Source organism: Pan paniscus, chromosome X (genome assembly GCF_029289425.2).
Source record: "Pan paniscus chromosome X, NHGRI_mPanPan1-v2.0_pri, whole genome shotgun sequence".
Lineage (NCBI taxonomy): Eukaryota > Metazoa > Chordata > Mammalia > Primates > Hominidae > Pan > Pan paniscus.
The window spans coordinates 118,952,667-118,968,978 of record NC_073272.2 but is presented as its reverse complement, the minus strand read 5'-3'; the positions used below and the strand labels follow the sequence as shown (position 1 = coordinate 118,968,978).

Sequence of the window (16,312 nt, the reverse complement as noted above, 5' to 3'; positions counted from 1 at the left end):
ATTAACATTGGCAAAAAAAACTAAGCAAAATGTTTATAGATTTTATAGGATTACAATTTGTTTTTTGAGACAGGGTCCCACTCCGGTTACCCAGTCTGGAGTGCAGTGGCGCAGTCTTGGCTCACTGCAACCTCCACCTTCCGAGTAGCTGGGACTTCAGGTGCGCACCGCCTGGCCTGGCTAATTTTTTGTATTTTTAGTAGAGATGGGATTCTGGTCTCAAGCTCCTGGAGTTACGCAGTCCACCCTTCTCAGCCTCCCAAAGTGCTGCGATTACAGGCATGAGCCACTACACCCGGGCTACAATTTTGTTTTTAATTTACAAGGTTCATGCCAACCTTCAGAAGCTATGGTTGAATTTGTGAGTTAGAAAAAACCTGTTTTCAATTCTCTGAGTAAGAGTGGCTTTGGGATTAAGGGATATGAAAACTTCACTGATTACTCTCTTTACATTTCTTTCTTCCCCCAAATGATTTTGAGGCGGGGAAAGGTAGGGGATTGTTAAATATAATCTGGTTTGTCTAGGTGAGTCCAACAGAACAGAATATTAAGGTAGTTACAGTTAGGAAGGCTCCCAAATAATTGTGCCAAGTAGATACAAATTTGGTTACTGGATTTGAGGGGCCAGATTGCCTAACTTCTTAGGATCTGTGATACTGATACAGAATTAGAGCAAAATCACTTAACTTGCTTGAGGATAAAATAATGTTGAGAATGGCGTTGGCATGAATGAGCTGCTGATAAGCTTGCTGTTGTTCCATTTTGTTCCATTTTGTCCCCTTTCAGTTGGTTACTGTATTTTCCCTTTCTTTGAAATGTAGTCATTCTTAACCCAGTAACCTTCCTATAAAATCTGTACAGGTACATGAGCAATTTCAAATTTTATTTGGATTAAGTGTTTTTTATACTGAGGAACTAACTGTTCTTTCCATTTTATATCTAGCTTTTAGTCTCACAGATCTACTTTTTGGATTTTTTTCCTCCCCTTTGATTGCAAAATGAATGGCAATATCATGCACTTTGTTGGGATTCTTTTTTAGTAGTATACAATGCATTCTCTTTGCTATGAGTAACCCCTGAAGCTGGAGATGGGTCCTAAATAAAGGATTCTAATTGCAGCTTTGGTTCTTCATCATACCTCCTTCCCCACATCAGCACGTGCAGAATTGAAAAGTTCAAACCTGACTGCCATTTGAAAAAGGGACATTGCAAATTTGTTTTCATTAACTTTGTTATCAATACATGTAGCCTGTGGTGTTAAAAATTTTAAAGGGAGAAAGAGGCAATTAGCATGAAATGTTCAAATGAATGGTTTGTGGTGCCTTTGACCATGCATATGTTGTTTTGGGAGGTCAGCTTGTTGGCTCTGTTGTAAGGTTTTAAATGGATTATCCTATGAAAGAGATTGGGTATAGTGTTTCTCAGGAGGTGTACAAAAGAAAAAAGTTATTAAACCTGACCATTCTGAGTCTCGCCTTACATTGTTTCAGGTATGATTAACAGTGTCAATATTTAAAGCACTCAGCCACATAGCAGGATGAAAAAGTTAATGTAAAACTAATCCACCAAATAGAAAAATTTAATGTGGTTCTACTTTGAAGCAGAAATGGACTTGAGGGAAACTATTAAGCAAATTGAAGGACATTGCTCCTAGGTGAAACAATCCAAGTAATGTGGTAATTAGTGCAGATTGTACTCCATACTGAGGCTTCAAGTACCATGTCTTAAAAGATGAGTGAGATACATGTGTCATAAGGACTTAACTTCATTTAGCCCCATCCACCCAACCAAACAAGTACCAAGAGGTGGTAGTTTTTACAAAGTCATTGTCCTTGCCTCTTTCAAATGAGATGGGTTGCTCCTCAGAAGAAAGTAGTTTTGTTTAATCAAAGTGATTGAGGGTATCTGTACTCCCAAACTTTACATAGGATTTAAAATACCATCTAGGCCGGGCACGGTGGCTCAGGCTTGTAATCCCAGCACTTTGGGAGGCCGAGGCAGGTGGATCATGAGGTCAGGAGGAGTTTAAGACCAGCCTAGCCAACACAGTGAAACCCCATCTCTACTAAAAATACAAAAATTAGCTGGGCATGGTGGCGAGCACCTGTAATCCCAGCTACCCAGGAGGCTGAGGCAGGAGAATCGTTTGAACCCAGGAGGCAGAGGTGGCAGTGAGCCAAAATTGCACCACTGCACTCCAGTCTGGGCGACAGAGCTAGACTCCGTCTCAAAAAAAAAAAAAAAAAAAGTTTGGTACTGTTTGTTTTTGAGCTAGGGCTTTTAAAGAGGTGGTATGTCAGGATCAACAAGTTAGATCTTGGTCTCTGAGGGTGCTGATAAATACCTAGGTTGGTTTATCCCTGCCCCCACCCCCGCCCCCCATAATGGACTTCATTCCCTTGATTGATTATAATGTATACTGAGGTAACTTTAATAATTTTACATTCTGTTAAATTTTTTTTTTTTTTTTTGAGAGGAAGTCTCACTCTGTCACCAGGCTGGAGTGCAGTAGCGCGATCTTGGCTCACTGCAACCTCCGCCTCCTGGGTTCAAGCGATTCTCCTACCCCAGCCTCCCAAGCAGCTGGGACTACAGGGGCATGCCACCACGCCTGGCTAATTTCTTTTTGTATTTTTAGCAGAGACAGGGTTTCACCGTGTTAGCCAGGATGGTTGATCTTCTGACCTCGTGATCTGCCCGCCTCGGCCTCCCAAAGTGCTGGGATTACAGGCGTGAACCACTGTGCCCGGCAACATATTCTGTTAATATATTTAAAAAGCATTACCACTTATGACTGGAAAGAAAAAAAAAGTTCTCTCCAGAAGTATCTGTCTTGTCTTTTCCCCTCCCAGAATGAGTATTTTTGCTTTTACCTTAATGTTTGAGGGGGGAAATGAGTAGATATGAGATCCCAATAAGAAACCAATACAAAAAGTTTATACTGAGCTAAAAAAAAAAAAAAGATACCTTGACTATGAAATTTTAAGGTTATTTTTATTTACAACTTTTGAAAAATGTACATTTTTTTTACATGGGTTACTTGTGCAAAGTTAGATTTGGAAGTGATAAATGCATAAAAGGTGACAATAGAACATTAGACAAAACATTTACAAGCCTTGTCCCATACTGCTACTTAAAGGTACTATATATCTAAAAGTATAAATATCCAAAAAAAGATCGCAGACATTGGCTTTAAGGTTCTCAGATGCTGAAAGGGAAGAAATTAAAGCATGCAGCAATAACTCAGGATTTGAGTGGAAAATAGTTTGCCACAGATATGCTATGCTCCCTTCCTTGAATTCATTAAAACTCTAAAATAAAGATGGACAATTGAGTTTATTCACTTAGGGCAGCACTGATCCTTTAAAAAGATTAAAGGAGCTCCAACTTTCCCTAGCTCAAAAACTCACGATTGTTTCCATTCCTCTGCTCCCACGCCTCTTTTAAAAAGCAAAAACCCAGAAGACCAATAATTCTGAAACTTAGCATGAGTGTGCCCAGTCAGCAGCTTGCAAAGAGAGGATGTGTCAGTTACTACAATTGCTGTACTCCTTTAGCTGAGTCCTTCAACTTTCTCCTTCTTGCCAGTAAATACTACGTTGTAATTCATATGACTGAGATCTTAGTATCACAGGATTTTTAGCTCCCATTCCTCCTTCAAAATTGTTTACATGGATTTGTTTCTATTCTCTGTAGGCCATATTCCAAACACATTCACTTCTAAATCCAACACAAGTGAAGGACCAGCCAGGATGAAACACTTCAGCAATCATTTTGTTAAAAATAACATCCTGGTCATCAAGCTAAGCATAAGCACCTCTTGTATAACAATTCATCTTAAAAGCTTAAAGTACAATAATAAAAATAACTGCCTGAAAACTGGAAATGAAATACAACAGAAAAACTGAAGCATTAGTAATTTTTGCAAGTAACCCAGGTACAGTACATTTGATTTCATAGAGGGTGTTTTCTGATGTTTAAGGAGAGGGTAGAAGGGGTAGGAAAACTTGGCAAGGAAGATGGAAACAGCACAACAGTTATTTTGCTTTTAATAAAGTAAATGTAATGACAGGAGTAGAGAGGTGACAAACACATCAATATATATTTTTCTTATGGCCAGCTTCTTTAAACTGTACCCGGGGTCAACAATCGCGCCAGCTTTGTTCTACTATTGCAGAAACACGCTTTTCATATTCCCGTTTGTTCTCCTGGTACAGCTGAGCAGCCTGGCTGTTTGCTGGACTATTGGGATTGGGTTCATCCAACAGAGACTAAAGAGACAATTTTTAAAATGTCAGTTCCTTAATGCAAAACAACTATTTTATAAGGTAGTGACACTCAATTGAATTGTCCTAAGTACAGCTACATTTCTTGTCTTTAGCATACAAACCCAGAGTTATGTGAATCTGCTAGTAGCTAGGAAAATATATGCGGCTTTTTTTTTTTCAAGGGAGAAGAGTCTCACTATGTTGCCCAGGCTGGTCTCAAACTCCTGAACTCAAGCAGTCCTCCCACCTTGGCCTGCCAAAGTGCTGAGGTTACAGGTGTGAGCGACTGTACCCAGCTGACTTGGGTCTTAATGGTCTACTTTTCATCTATAAAACAAACAAGCTTTGACCAAAAATAAAAAGATCTATTACATTATGACTTTCAAAAACAATTGCTAATATAAACATATTAAAAGTTATAGTTCATCACATTAAGGAAAAATTCACCTGTATGGATGTTAGAATGGAAGACACATCATAGGTTGGACTCCAACGGTTCTGAAGTATGTCCAGACATATACTACCATCTGCATAGACTAAGAACAAAGAAGTAGGTACATTAAACGTAACAAGACCACTAAGGTTTTAACATTATAGACAAAACAAAAATAGTCAAGAATACTTTGCTTTTGAAGTTTAAAGATTCCTATGTTGCTTCCCAGTTAACTGCCTAAAAAGATAAGTCATAACCACCACTAGTGAAATAATCAGGATGATCAGAGAATGTCAGATGTGATCAGTATAAAACTGGAAGATATTTAGTGTTCATCCTTTGGAAAAGGCTGCCCTATTATCCAGGAAATCAGAAACATTTTTGAACAGGGTCCCTAGCTATCCACAGACATGTGGGAAATTCATTCCACCAAATTTGTAGGCTGTATCCCCTATCTGAAATAACAAAAGATCACTCAGAGTTCACAAGATTTCATTTTGGCATAAAGATAAACATATCTGATACCCTGAAAAATACTTCATTAACCTAAATAAAAGGCAAGCTGTTCTAGGCTTACTACTATTTTAAAAAGTGCAAAGTGGTTAAGTTAGAATCACCTGTGGTGCTTTTCTGACATACCGTATGCCTGGCCTTCAACAACAGAATCCTATTCAGTAGGTTTGGAGTGGGGCGAAGGCATCTGTGTTTTTAAAATGTTCCACAGTAATTCTGATATGCGTCCAATGAAAACTACTTTTCTAAACGCTAGTGAAAATAATTACAACACAAGACTATCCCAATCTGGCCTAGCATTAAAAGGAAACCTCAAGAGCATCCTTCATTTTGTTTAATAAGTAAATGACAAAGGTCATCAAAATCAGGAGGCTCCCAGACTCCAAGCAAAGGGAAAATACCTCCACTGCTTCAGTTCTAGGACAAGACAGCCACAGACAACCAAGAACAAGTTCAGCTTTCAAGAAGCAGCAAGCTGCCTAAACAAATACTCAGGCACCACAAAATACACAGGAAATGTGGAATACTCCATAATAAACACTATAGTAGTTTAAAACACTGTACTAAAAGTGATACTTGCCATTTGGATGGAACATCTTAGAGACAAATCTAACTGTAGGTGGTTTATTTGGATATTCTTCAGTGAATTCTATTGTAAGTTTAAATGTTCCTGTGGTTAGAAAAGAAAGATTTAAGAAAATGTATTTATCACTTTGTTCAGTAGTACTTTGTTTTTAATGCTATGTGGGTTTTTCCAAGTATTAAATAATGCAAAGATACAGGGTAGAGAGGAAAGGCCAGGTAAGAAATACATCTCTAGGAATTGCTCTAAGAACTACTCAAATGTGATTTTTTGTTTTGCCATTATTTTCCCCCAAACTTGAAGACAGCCATCATAAACACAAAATTACTGCTTACAAGATTTTAGCCACTGTACATTTTGAAAACATCCTTAAAATAAGAAACTGGGCCCAAAATTTGGCCTTCTTCCTTTAGAAGACCAAAAGACCTCAAAGGCCTATTTTAGTCAGCTGCCATCTTAAACTCTCCAGTGATTTTTAGACAGACTAGAAAGAATGAAAGCACAAAGGTTCAAAAACCAATGCCAGAATACAAATCCATAATCAAGTTATTTTTAAAATAGAAGGGAATAAGTATAAAAGTGTTCATACTGGTTCCTTTTCATGTCATAGTGACCCTATAATGAAAACTTAATTGAATTTAAGCCAGGAAAAACTTCATAGTCCCTCTCAGAAACCCTTAAGTATGGCTCATAAGGTACTTCACTATAAAATCAACTCAATTATTCACACATATGGAGGGAATTAATGGCAGAAATAATTTTAAAATCACATTTGGTTTAGATTGCATTCATGTTTCCAGCAAATTTATTTTTCTAATGTTTATGCTACTATTGAAATGAAATTATTTTTCTTAAATATATGTCAACCTAAGGTAGCAGGAGGCCCTAAAGCATAGTAGGTTATAAACAAGGCATAGACAAACTGGATCTCATTCAAGAATTGTTAAGATGTGATATGAAGAGATTATGTCCTTTAAAATATTATTTTCAATTGTTTGTTGAATAAATTGAAGAACACAATTGAGCAATGTTTTTTCCTGACTGAAATCTGTTCAAGTAAACTTAAAAGAATCAGTTACTATATGGTATAAGGTGATGCATGTTCCACTATATTACTCTGGTCCATTTAACAAATTATTCTAAAACAACAGACCATACTTCAGTGTATTTCTTACTGGTTCCTTCAGAGTTAGCAATTTATTTCCTTTTTGTTCTCATTAAAAGGTTTATCACTGCTTAAGAAAGAGAGAAGACTATAATCATTCTAGGACTAGATCTGTGACAAAACAGTATCAAAAAGTTTGTTTTTAGCAAGCTCATTGAAAACAATTTGCTAACAAAGCTGCCCTTACTATGAACAAGTGTCTCAAAGCTTCAAAATAATATAAAATGCAACATATAGAGGCATTATATTCCTCAAATTATTGTTACTCCCTATTTTCTTTTCAAAGCCAGACCTGAAGATACTATGTATTACAACTAAGAAAGTAAAATCTTATGGAATGGACAAACATATGCCCATTAGAAGTATGGAAGTATGTCCATCAGAACATACTTCACCTTTATCACCACCTGGTCATAAATCTTCCTCTTTCTGAGGAAGAAAGCACAGTTCTTCCTTTTCAGTATTTATTGACACTATAATATGCAAGAAAAAGCGGGAATGTGTTAGAGTTCAAAACTTTGAGTTTCCTTATGTATTATGATCTCAAGTGTAAACACATTTGGATCAATGCTGCAATCTGACTAAATTATGGGTAAGAGACACTGCTCTAAAACTGGGCAGATGTAATAGCACATGGAGATCCCAGCTACTTTAAAACCATCACTAAATATGGTATCTAAAGGTAGTAAAGCAAGACATAGGGAAGCCATAAGCAAAAACAGTAAAACACACTGCTAAGAGCATGAGCTCTGCAGTCAGACAGGTCTGGGCCCAAGTCCTTGCTTTGGTACTTACTAGCTGTGAGACTTTGGGGAAGGTGTTCTCCTTGACTAAACCTTAAGTTCCTCATTTGTAAAATGAGATTAATCATAGTACCCACCATACAGCATTGTTGTGAGGTTTAAATGAGAGAAATATGCATAGTTCCACAAAGTTAAGTGCTCCAAAACCATGAGCAACTATTTTTGCTATAATAATTCTAAAGTTTCACATCTCTAGACTCAGCTGAAGGAGGCAAAACCCAAAAATCAGAACTATCAGTAAGAAATATACAATTAAGGCATTCAGATATTAAACAGTACTTTTAGGTCTACATCAAACACTCACAGTTCAAAGCAAGTTGAGTACCTATATTGGTGGCTCACAAGTTCCTTGACTTGAGCTTTCTGCATACACTTGCCCAGAAGTTCAACTAAGTGATTACCTAGCTACCAAAGAAGTTAATCGCAAGTCTTTTAAAACAGTTCACTTAATATCTTGAGAAGTGAAGCAACCTATTTATGTCTACTTGAATATAAATTAAGACTTAACCCAAATCTTATTCAAGGTACACATTAAAAAGAGGGTAAAAACTTCACACTTTTAGTCACACTAATCAGAACCTGTTTAGTATAACCTTCAATGTAATTTCTAAGCTCTAAAACAAATGTTAAGGGAATTTAAAATCCCAGAATTAGTATTATGCAGTCTTGAGACTACAGCTTACCCTGTGAATATTTAGAAGGCTAGGCTTTAAAATATCTGAAAATTTAAGCCTCACCATTGTTGTACATAATGTATACTAATTTTGTTCATCTTCCCGAGGAGGCTAAGACATCGTAAGGAAAGTATCAATTAATCAATCTATACAGGGAGACCACCAAAATTACATAAACGTGTTAAGTGACTGGTGTATGGCAATAAGGAGTGATATGGTTGAACTAGAGGGGGTATATGTTCTGCCTAAAGACACTCACAAAGTCAAGTTTTGGAAAATACTGTGTTGGCCAAAGAAAACACACCTGCAGGTGTTTTCTGCCATTTGGCCACCAGTTTGTGACCCCTGAGAAGAAAGCAAAATACATATAACTTCAAAATTATTTTTGATGACTGAAAATCGATTTTTCAAGTAATATCCAAAACTCTTCATCATAGGATTTATTTATATTTAAAACACTCTTAGTGGACTTTAGAGATTCACTTTGAAAAAGATTTTATGACTCAGAAACATTTCCAAAAATTAAAAAAAAATAAAAACGATTTATACCCCAATTCTAAAGAACACATTATGAAAAGCAAATACCAGTACCTTACCATGTCTATTAACAATTTTTAGATTATGTGATGAAGATTATATTCCATAACCTTTGTATTTAGCATGTATACCAAGATATTCTGATGAGGAAGCATTTCTCCCCAATGTTTTGGTAGTGTAAGCTCTTGAGAATATATTCCTCTTACTTCGAGTGTGTGAAGTTAAACCAAAATGCCCTTAAGTGTTGCTTGTCTTAAGATTTCATCACTCTAACTAGGACCTGGTTGTTCCAGAAACTTCCATAACGAACGGTTTACAACAAAGAAGCAAAAGTAGTTTTGGGGTTCTTAATTAATAACATAATACATTGGAAACAGCAAAATCAACTATGCCACTTATCCCTAATCAGTCTTTTCTCTAACTGTAAATTTCCCAACTATAAATAAAGGGTATTCAAAAAATGGTTAAGGCTGGGCACGGCTGCTCATGCCTGTAATCATAGCACTTTGGGAGGCCGAGGTGGGCGGATCACCTCAGGTCAGGAGTTCGAGACCAGCCTGCCCAACATAGTGAAACCCCCTCTTTACTAAAAAATACAAAAATTAGCTGGGCATGGTGGTAGGTGCCTGCAATCCCAGCTACTTGGGAGGCTGAGGCAGAAGAATTGCTTGAACCTGGGAGGCAGAGGCTGCAGTGAGCTGAGCTCGTGCCACTGCACTCCAGCCTGGGCGACAAGAGCAAAACTCCATCTCAAAAAAAAAAAAAAAAAAAGCTAAAATTTTTTTTGTGGGGGAACCACAGGCCACAGTGTTCCAGACACCTGAGGAAGCATCCATCGGTAGCAGACTGTTCAACAGAACAAATCAGCCTGAGTAATTCCTTTCAGTAATGCTAGGATGGAGATACACATCATCAAAAATAGAACCAGTAATGTCAAAGGTGACAGTCCTGGTAGATAATGGACTCCATAAGTACCTTTTCAATTCATACCACTTAAGAGAAGCACCCTTGAAATATTTAGGTAGCCAATCCCCAGCAAAGTGATGTACTATTAATAAAGCTGTGCCCAGCATAAAACAGAGTAAAACGAGGAAAAAAGAAGCCAATGAAAACAAAGCCTACTACAGCTAAAGCAAATACACAGTTAATCTGTACATTTAAAGCTCAGGTATAAAGAACAAGTGCTGGCCGGGTGCGGTGGCTCAAGCCTGTAGTCCCAGCACTTTGGGAGGCCAAGGCGGGTGGATCCCAAGGTCAGGAGTTTGAGACCAGCCTGGCCAACATGGTGAAACCCCGTCTCTACTAAAGATACAAAAAATTAGCCGGGCGCGGTGTCGCACACCTGTAATCCCAGCTACTCAGGAGGCTGAGGCAGGAGAATCGCTTGAACCTGGGAGGCGGAGGTTGCAGTGAGCCGAGATCACACCATCGCACTCCAGCCTGGGTGACAGGGCGCAACTCCGTCTCAAAAAAACAAAAACAAAAAACAAACAAACAAAAAAACTAGTGCTAATCTGGTAGAAGAAAATTAAGTCTAGCTAGAGTTTTTTGCTACAAATCAGTTCAAATGATTAACCGCGCCAAAGTAGTATGCCCTTACAATCACTGTTTCCTGCTGTCATTTCTTTTCTTTGTAGCCCTGAAGAGTAATGATATTTACCCAGGGGGTAAAGGTAAAGAGGAAGCTAAAAATATTCAGGTGACTGTCCACAGTTTCCTGGGGAAATCTAAGTACTTGAGATGAATTACAGACTTAGTTGAAATTGACTTACCTCACAACATTTTGTGGACTGGTAGCATCAAAAAGCAATCCGGCTCAGCAACATAAGTATGTATTAAGTAGTTTGCAGAAATGTTTTTGTTCCCACCTTCAAACTGAAGTGTGTGTGTGTGTGTGTATAAATGCTACGTGACCGAAGGAAATCATTGAGGAAAAAAATAACAGAAAGATCCTTTTCCTTTTTTTAAAAACCTCAAATATTAAAGAATTTCATGAGTTCAAATACTTTAATCATCCTTTAAATGTATTAAACTTTCAAAAAACAACCACACACACACACAACTGAGTGTAGAACTATCAGTGTCATTTTTCTGGTTGTGATAGGGTCTAGTCATTCAAGATGTTACCAAACGGGAGGGTTTGGGTAGAGGACTGGGTTAAGGGTATAAAGGGTGTCTCTATTATTTCTTGCAACTGCATATGAATCTATAATTATCTAAAATCAGAAAGTTTTTAAAAAGCAATTTACACGTGTTTTTAAAAGTTAAACCTAAATCAATTAAAAATTATGTACCTACTGGTACATGTAGTACTTTCAGGTAGGCAGGACACTGATCAAAAGGGTACATTAAGGCTAACTTCAATTGTGAAGCTGCTTTGAAATTACTCATCATAACGTCTTGATGAAAGCACACACTGCAAATTCACTTAAAAATAAGAAAGAATACTGTACTCAAATGAGGCATTTAAGACCATCTTAGAGCAGTGAGGCTGACAGGCATTCAATGTCAGATTGTAGAAACCAGACAGTTGTATGCAAGGGATTCTCGCATCCACTCAACATCCAACACACATCTACCAAGCACCTGCTGAACACAATTCCTGCCCTTGGGGTAGAATTCTGAACCAGATGGTCTCTGGGGTCTCTGCTGACTATCAGCAACTGGCTGGGTTTATACTAATTCAGTGACGGAGGGCTGAATTTAGCAGAATCACAGCCCAAGCCTCAAAAATCCTTAATACCAGTGCTATGATTGCTCCTTTTAAAAAGTGACTGCCTTACCCAGATTTTTTTTTTAAGAAAGCAAGAAGAAAGGTGCAGTTCTAGTCAAGCATACAATATCCAGAACCACCAGCCACACACTGCATTCCACTCAAGCCTTTAGCAGACAGAGGCTAGGCAGAGGCAGGTTCCTAAGCAGGAGACACTTCCAGGATGACTGGGAACCCTTTCCCCAGATGACCAGGCTCCTGAAAAGTGGGTAAAGAAACTCTCTCTTACCATCCTCAAACGGGGTCCCTTCAGGCCTGCAACACAGAGAAAAATGGTCAGTTCCCACTTAAGGGGCCCCCTTCTCCCTGCTTCATCTGAGATGGCTATCCCGAGCTCTGCCATCTCCAGCACCGCTGCCGGGGTCGGAAGCCACTACAAATGGATGTCCCGGGCTCAGAGACACAGGGCAAGCCGCCGCGCCTAACCGCCACCACTCCCCGCCCCGCCCCCCTAGAACCCCAAGCGGTTCCCCCTGGCAGCGGGAACTGAGCTAATCGAGGCACAGGCTCCGGGGAGGCGCCTAGGCCCAGCCAGACCCAAACATTTTCCCCTACCCCTCGGCCTCCGCGGGGGGCCCGCCCCGGAGCGCAGACCGAAGCTGCTCGCGTCCCCAGTTTTCTCGCCACCGCCACGAACGCAGACTCACCCGAAAATGACCGCGTTCCACACCATTATGTTGTTCTCGGACGGAGCCCCGCTGACTCCGGCTGGAGGATCCTCCTGCAACCTTCGGGAAGACAGACAGGGGTCCCCCTAGGCCGGCACTGGCGCCCGCTCCCGGCCGCTCCCCAGCCCTCCCCGCCCGGCGCGCCTCGGGACCCGCCCTGTGCCCCAGCTCGCAACCCCCGGCCTCGGCCGTCCCCTCGGTTTACCTCTTGAAGTCCCGCATGAGGCGCCGCCGAGCCGGGGTGGACATGTCGCGAGCGGGGTCAGGGGTGGGGCATACACTGGGGTCTCGGGTTCCCGCGGCGGGCGAGGAGGCCGAAGAGGCTGGAGAAGCAGGAGAAGGGGAGGCGGAAGCACCCAGAGGAACCGCGCTGCCTCTCCGAAGTCGAGGGTCGGTCTGGCGCCGGCTAAGCACCACCCCAGTGTAAACGGGGGCTGAACCAACCTGAGAGCAGAGAGAGGGGGGTGGAACGTCGAGCGCCGGACAGGCCGTACCAAGACGGGGCGGGGGGTGCGCGAGGAAAGTTGCTTATGTCATTAAAGCCCCACGGGAGGCTCGGGGCGGGGCCGCGAGCGCAGAGGCGTAGGGTACGCCGAAGCCCCGGGCACTGGAGGAGCTCGTGGTGGAACGGGGTCCATCCCCACCTGCTAATTCTAAGGCAAACCCTGGGAAGTTTTCGGCTTTTTTTCTTTTTCTCTTTTTTTATTCGTTTTTGTTTGTTTTGTGACCAGATCATTCATGAAAGCGCGCACTATGCCTGGGGAGGAGAGGGGAGAAGTTTGGAAGTCCCAAACTAGAGGACGAAGGAGTGGGCGGAGGTAAAACCGGTTCTCAAAAAGCGGCAACTCTAGGGTGCACAACCCCTGCGGACACCGGAGACTGGGGTCGGAGGGGTGGGGAGAGGAGTGATTGGTTAAAATCACGGAAAATCAAAAGAATAAATCGGCCTTGACTATGACGGGGGCGCGGGGCGGGGCTGTGGGATTGAATGCAGGATTGGGCGCTCAACGTTTAGGCCAATGATCACCCCAGGGCAGAATGAAATAGTGTTGTATATCCTGTGGGAGGGAATGGGAGCTTAAGGCAGGCAGAGTAGGGTTTTGTTTTGTTTTGTTTTTGTTTTGTTTTGTTTTGTTTTGGGCACTCACAATTTGGCTCTGGAACCACATTTCCCCTTGGTAGTTCAACAAGCCAAGCGGCTATTTATGTTCAGAAGAGTCCAAGATATGAGACTATCCGACTGCAGGGAGTTGCAAGGACAGTGGGTCTGAAGTAAAAGGAACGTGGAAAAGCTGCAGGTTGCAGGAAGAGTCACAGTCCGTTGACCTGCAAAAGCAATAACAGTTTTAAAGGATAATTTTTAAAGGTCAACCTAAAATAACTTAGAAGATAGGCATAATACACATTTAAAAATTATTGAAAATAGGAGAAAGGTAGATTTGGGTTAAGTCATCAAGAGTTTTGAATGCCAAGCTAATGGATTCCTTGGAAGTCCATTGAGCAGGGAAGTGACATCATTAGAGCTGTGCTTATCAGAGATTGGTCTCAAGAGAGCAGGCAGGAGACTCTTGCAGTATCTAGGTGCGAGATACTGAAGCAGGCAGTGACAATAAAGGCGAGGATATGAATGAATGGGGAGGACTTGGCAACAGGCTGAATATGGGGCAAGAGAGAGGAAGGAGTCAACAGTGGCTGAAACTCTAAGCCCCGAGATAACTGGGGATTTGAAGGTGCCATTAACAGAATTACAGAATAGAGAGAGAGGGACAAGTTTGGAAAAGGAAATTTTGGGTGGGACTTACTGAGTTCATGGGACTGGTGAGACATCCCCGTGAAGATGTCCAGAAGATATCAGATGTGCAGGAATTTGTTTCTAACATGAGAAGCAGGAGGCACTTGACAATGGTAGTGATTCTAGCTGCTGCTTAACAACAGGTACTTTCATGGTCAAGGATTTCTATCTCCCATTAACTCCAACATATCAGTTAAGGCAAGTCTCCCTAATAGCATCACATTATGGCTGTAGTAGGAAGGGGGTACAAAAATTAAAAAAAAAAAAACTTTTTTTCCTCTCATCTAAGAACTTGCAGTCTACTAACACACACATACACACATATGAAATCAACAAAAGCAAGATCTACAAAAGCAAGTATATTCGTTTTCATCACTGCTTAACAAATTACAAGTTGTTGGCCAAGCCCAGTTCATTGCAGTTGTAGGACTTTGGTCCCTATTTCCTTACTAGCTGCCACCTGGGAACTACTCTCAGCTCCTAGAGGCCGCCTGCATTCCTTGCCAAGTGGCCTACTCCATCTTCAAAGTCAACAACAGAGAATTTCTCTCCCACCACATCCCTCTCACTCTTTGAATCTTGTTTTCAGGAAGAGCACAGTCTACTTTAAAGGCTTATCAGATTATGTCAGGCCCACCCCATGGATGATTTCCCTATGTTAAAAACATCTAATTTGGGACCTTTATTACGTCTGCTAAATTTTGTCACTGCAGAACCTAGATTAGTATTTCATTTAATAACTGGGAGAAAGTGTGTGTATATACCAAGGACCAAGAATCTCAGGGGAGGGTAGCATCTTAGAAGTCTGCCTACAACAACAACAGCAGAACCAGAACGGTTTCAGATTTCCTTTTTTTTTTTTCAGATTTTGGAATTATTTGCATTATAAAAGTTTCAGGTTTTGGAGCATTTGGGATTTTAGATTTTCAGATTTGAGATCCTCAACTTGTAGAAGTGTGTGAAACCACAGATGCTGAGAGATTGCACAGCAGAGGAATCGTCATTCTGGTGGGATCAGGACAAGCTTCCTGAAATGGGTGTATTTCAATTTTGTTTCAACAGAGATGAAAGCGGAGCTTGAGAGAGAAGAACTTAAGCAGTTTATATGGGGGCAATGGCACAGACAAGGGCACGGAGCTAAACCCGTGGGCAGATGAGCTTGGCTAATGGACAGGTTCTTGGCTGGGGAATGATGAGACCTCAGCTAGGAAAAGTGAGGGTGACAGAAGTTGATTAAATGCCCTCAAATGCGAGAATGGGGAATTTAGGCAGCTTTTATAGGTGTTTGAGCATGAGAGAGATGTATTGAAAATATCCTGGCCGGGCGCAGTGTCTCACACCTGTAATCCCAGCACTTTGGGAGGCCAAGGCAGGTGGATCACGAGGTCAGGAGATCGAGACCATCCTGGCTAACATGGTGAAACCCCGTCTCCACTAAAAATACAAAAAATTCTCCGGGTGGTGGTGGGCGCCTGTAGTCCCAGCTACTCTGGAGGCTGAGGCAGGAGAATGGCGTGAGCCCGGGAGGTGGAGCTTGCAGTGAGCAGAGATCGCGCCACTGCACTCCAGCCTGGGCGACAGAGCAAGACTCCATCTCAAAAAAAAAAGAAAAAAAAGAAAATATCCTTTTGAGGCCAGGCATGGTGGCTCACGCCTATAATCCCAGCACTTGGGAGGCCGAGGCAGGTAGATCACCTGAGGTCAGGAGTTCAAGACTAACCTGGCCAACATGGGGTAACCCCATCTCTACTAAAAATACAAAAAAATTAGCTGGGCGTGGTGGTGAGGACCTGTAGTTCGAGCTACTCGGGAGGCTGAGACAGAAGAATCACTGGAACCCAGGATGCGGAGGTTGCAGTGAGCGGAGGTCATGCCACTACACTCCAGCCTGGGCGACACGACCAGACAAAAAAAAAAGAGAAAGAAAAAGAAAATACCCTATTAAGAAGTGGCATGTACCATACTAAAAAGTATGAAAGGGACTGAGAAGCTCCTGCTACTGGATATACATGTCTGAAATTTATTGAAGGATATAGATGTATGTAAGTTTGTTGTGAGCTTGTCTGTTTTTTGAAACCCCCTTTCTCTTCCTTTCTTGGACTA

General features: G+C 41.2%; 1 protein-coding gene across 2 annotated transcripts; it reads right to left on the bottom strand.

Moving 5' to 3' along the window:
• Positions 1 to 2,975: 2,975 nt before the first annotated feature.
• Positions 2,976 to 16,207, bottom strand: UBE2A (ubiquitin conjugating enzyme E2 A). Of its 2 annotated transcripts, XM_003812622.5 has the most exons (6): positions 12,623 to 16,189; positions 12,397 to 12,477; positions 11,979 to 12,004; positions 5,795 to 5,884; positions 4,716 to 4,804; positions 2,976 to 4,271 (listed from the first exon to the last, which is right to left on the bottom strand). In XM_003812622.5, exons 1-6 carry the CDS (start codon positions 12,664 to 12,666, stop codon positions 4,143 to 4,145), a joined length of 459 nt encoding a protein of 152 aa, XP_003812670.1. In that variant the 5' UTR covers positions 12,667 to 16,189; the 3' UTR covers positions 2,976 to 4,142. The 2 variants fall into 2 exon arrangements, with proteins under 2 accessions (XP_003812670.1, XP_003812671.1); XM_003812623.5 differs by lacking the exon at positions 5,795 to 5,884 and having other exon boundaries at positions 12,623 to 16,207.
• Between the last annotated feature and the right edge of the window lie 105 nt (positions 16,208 to 16,312).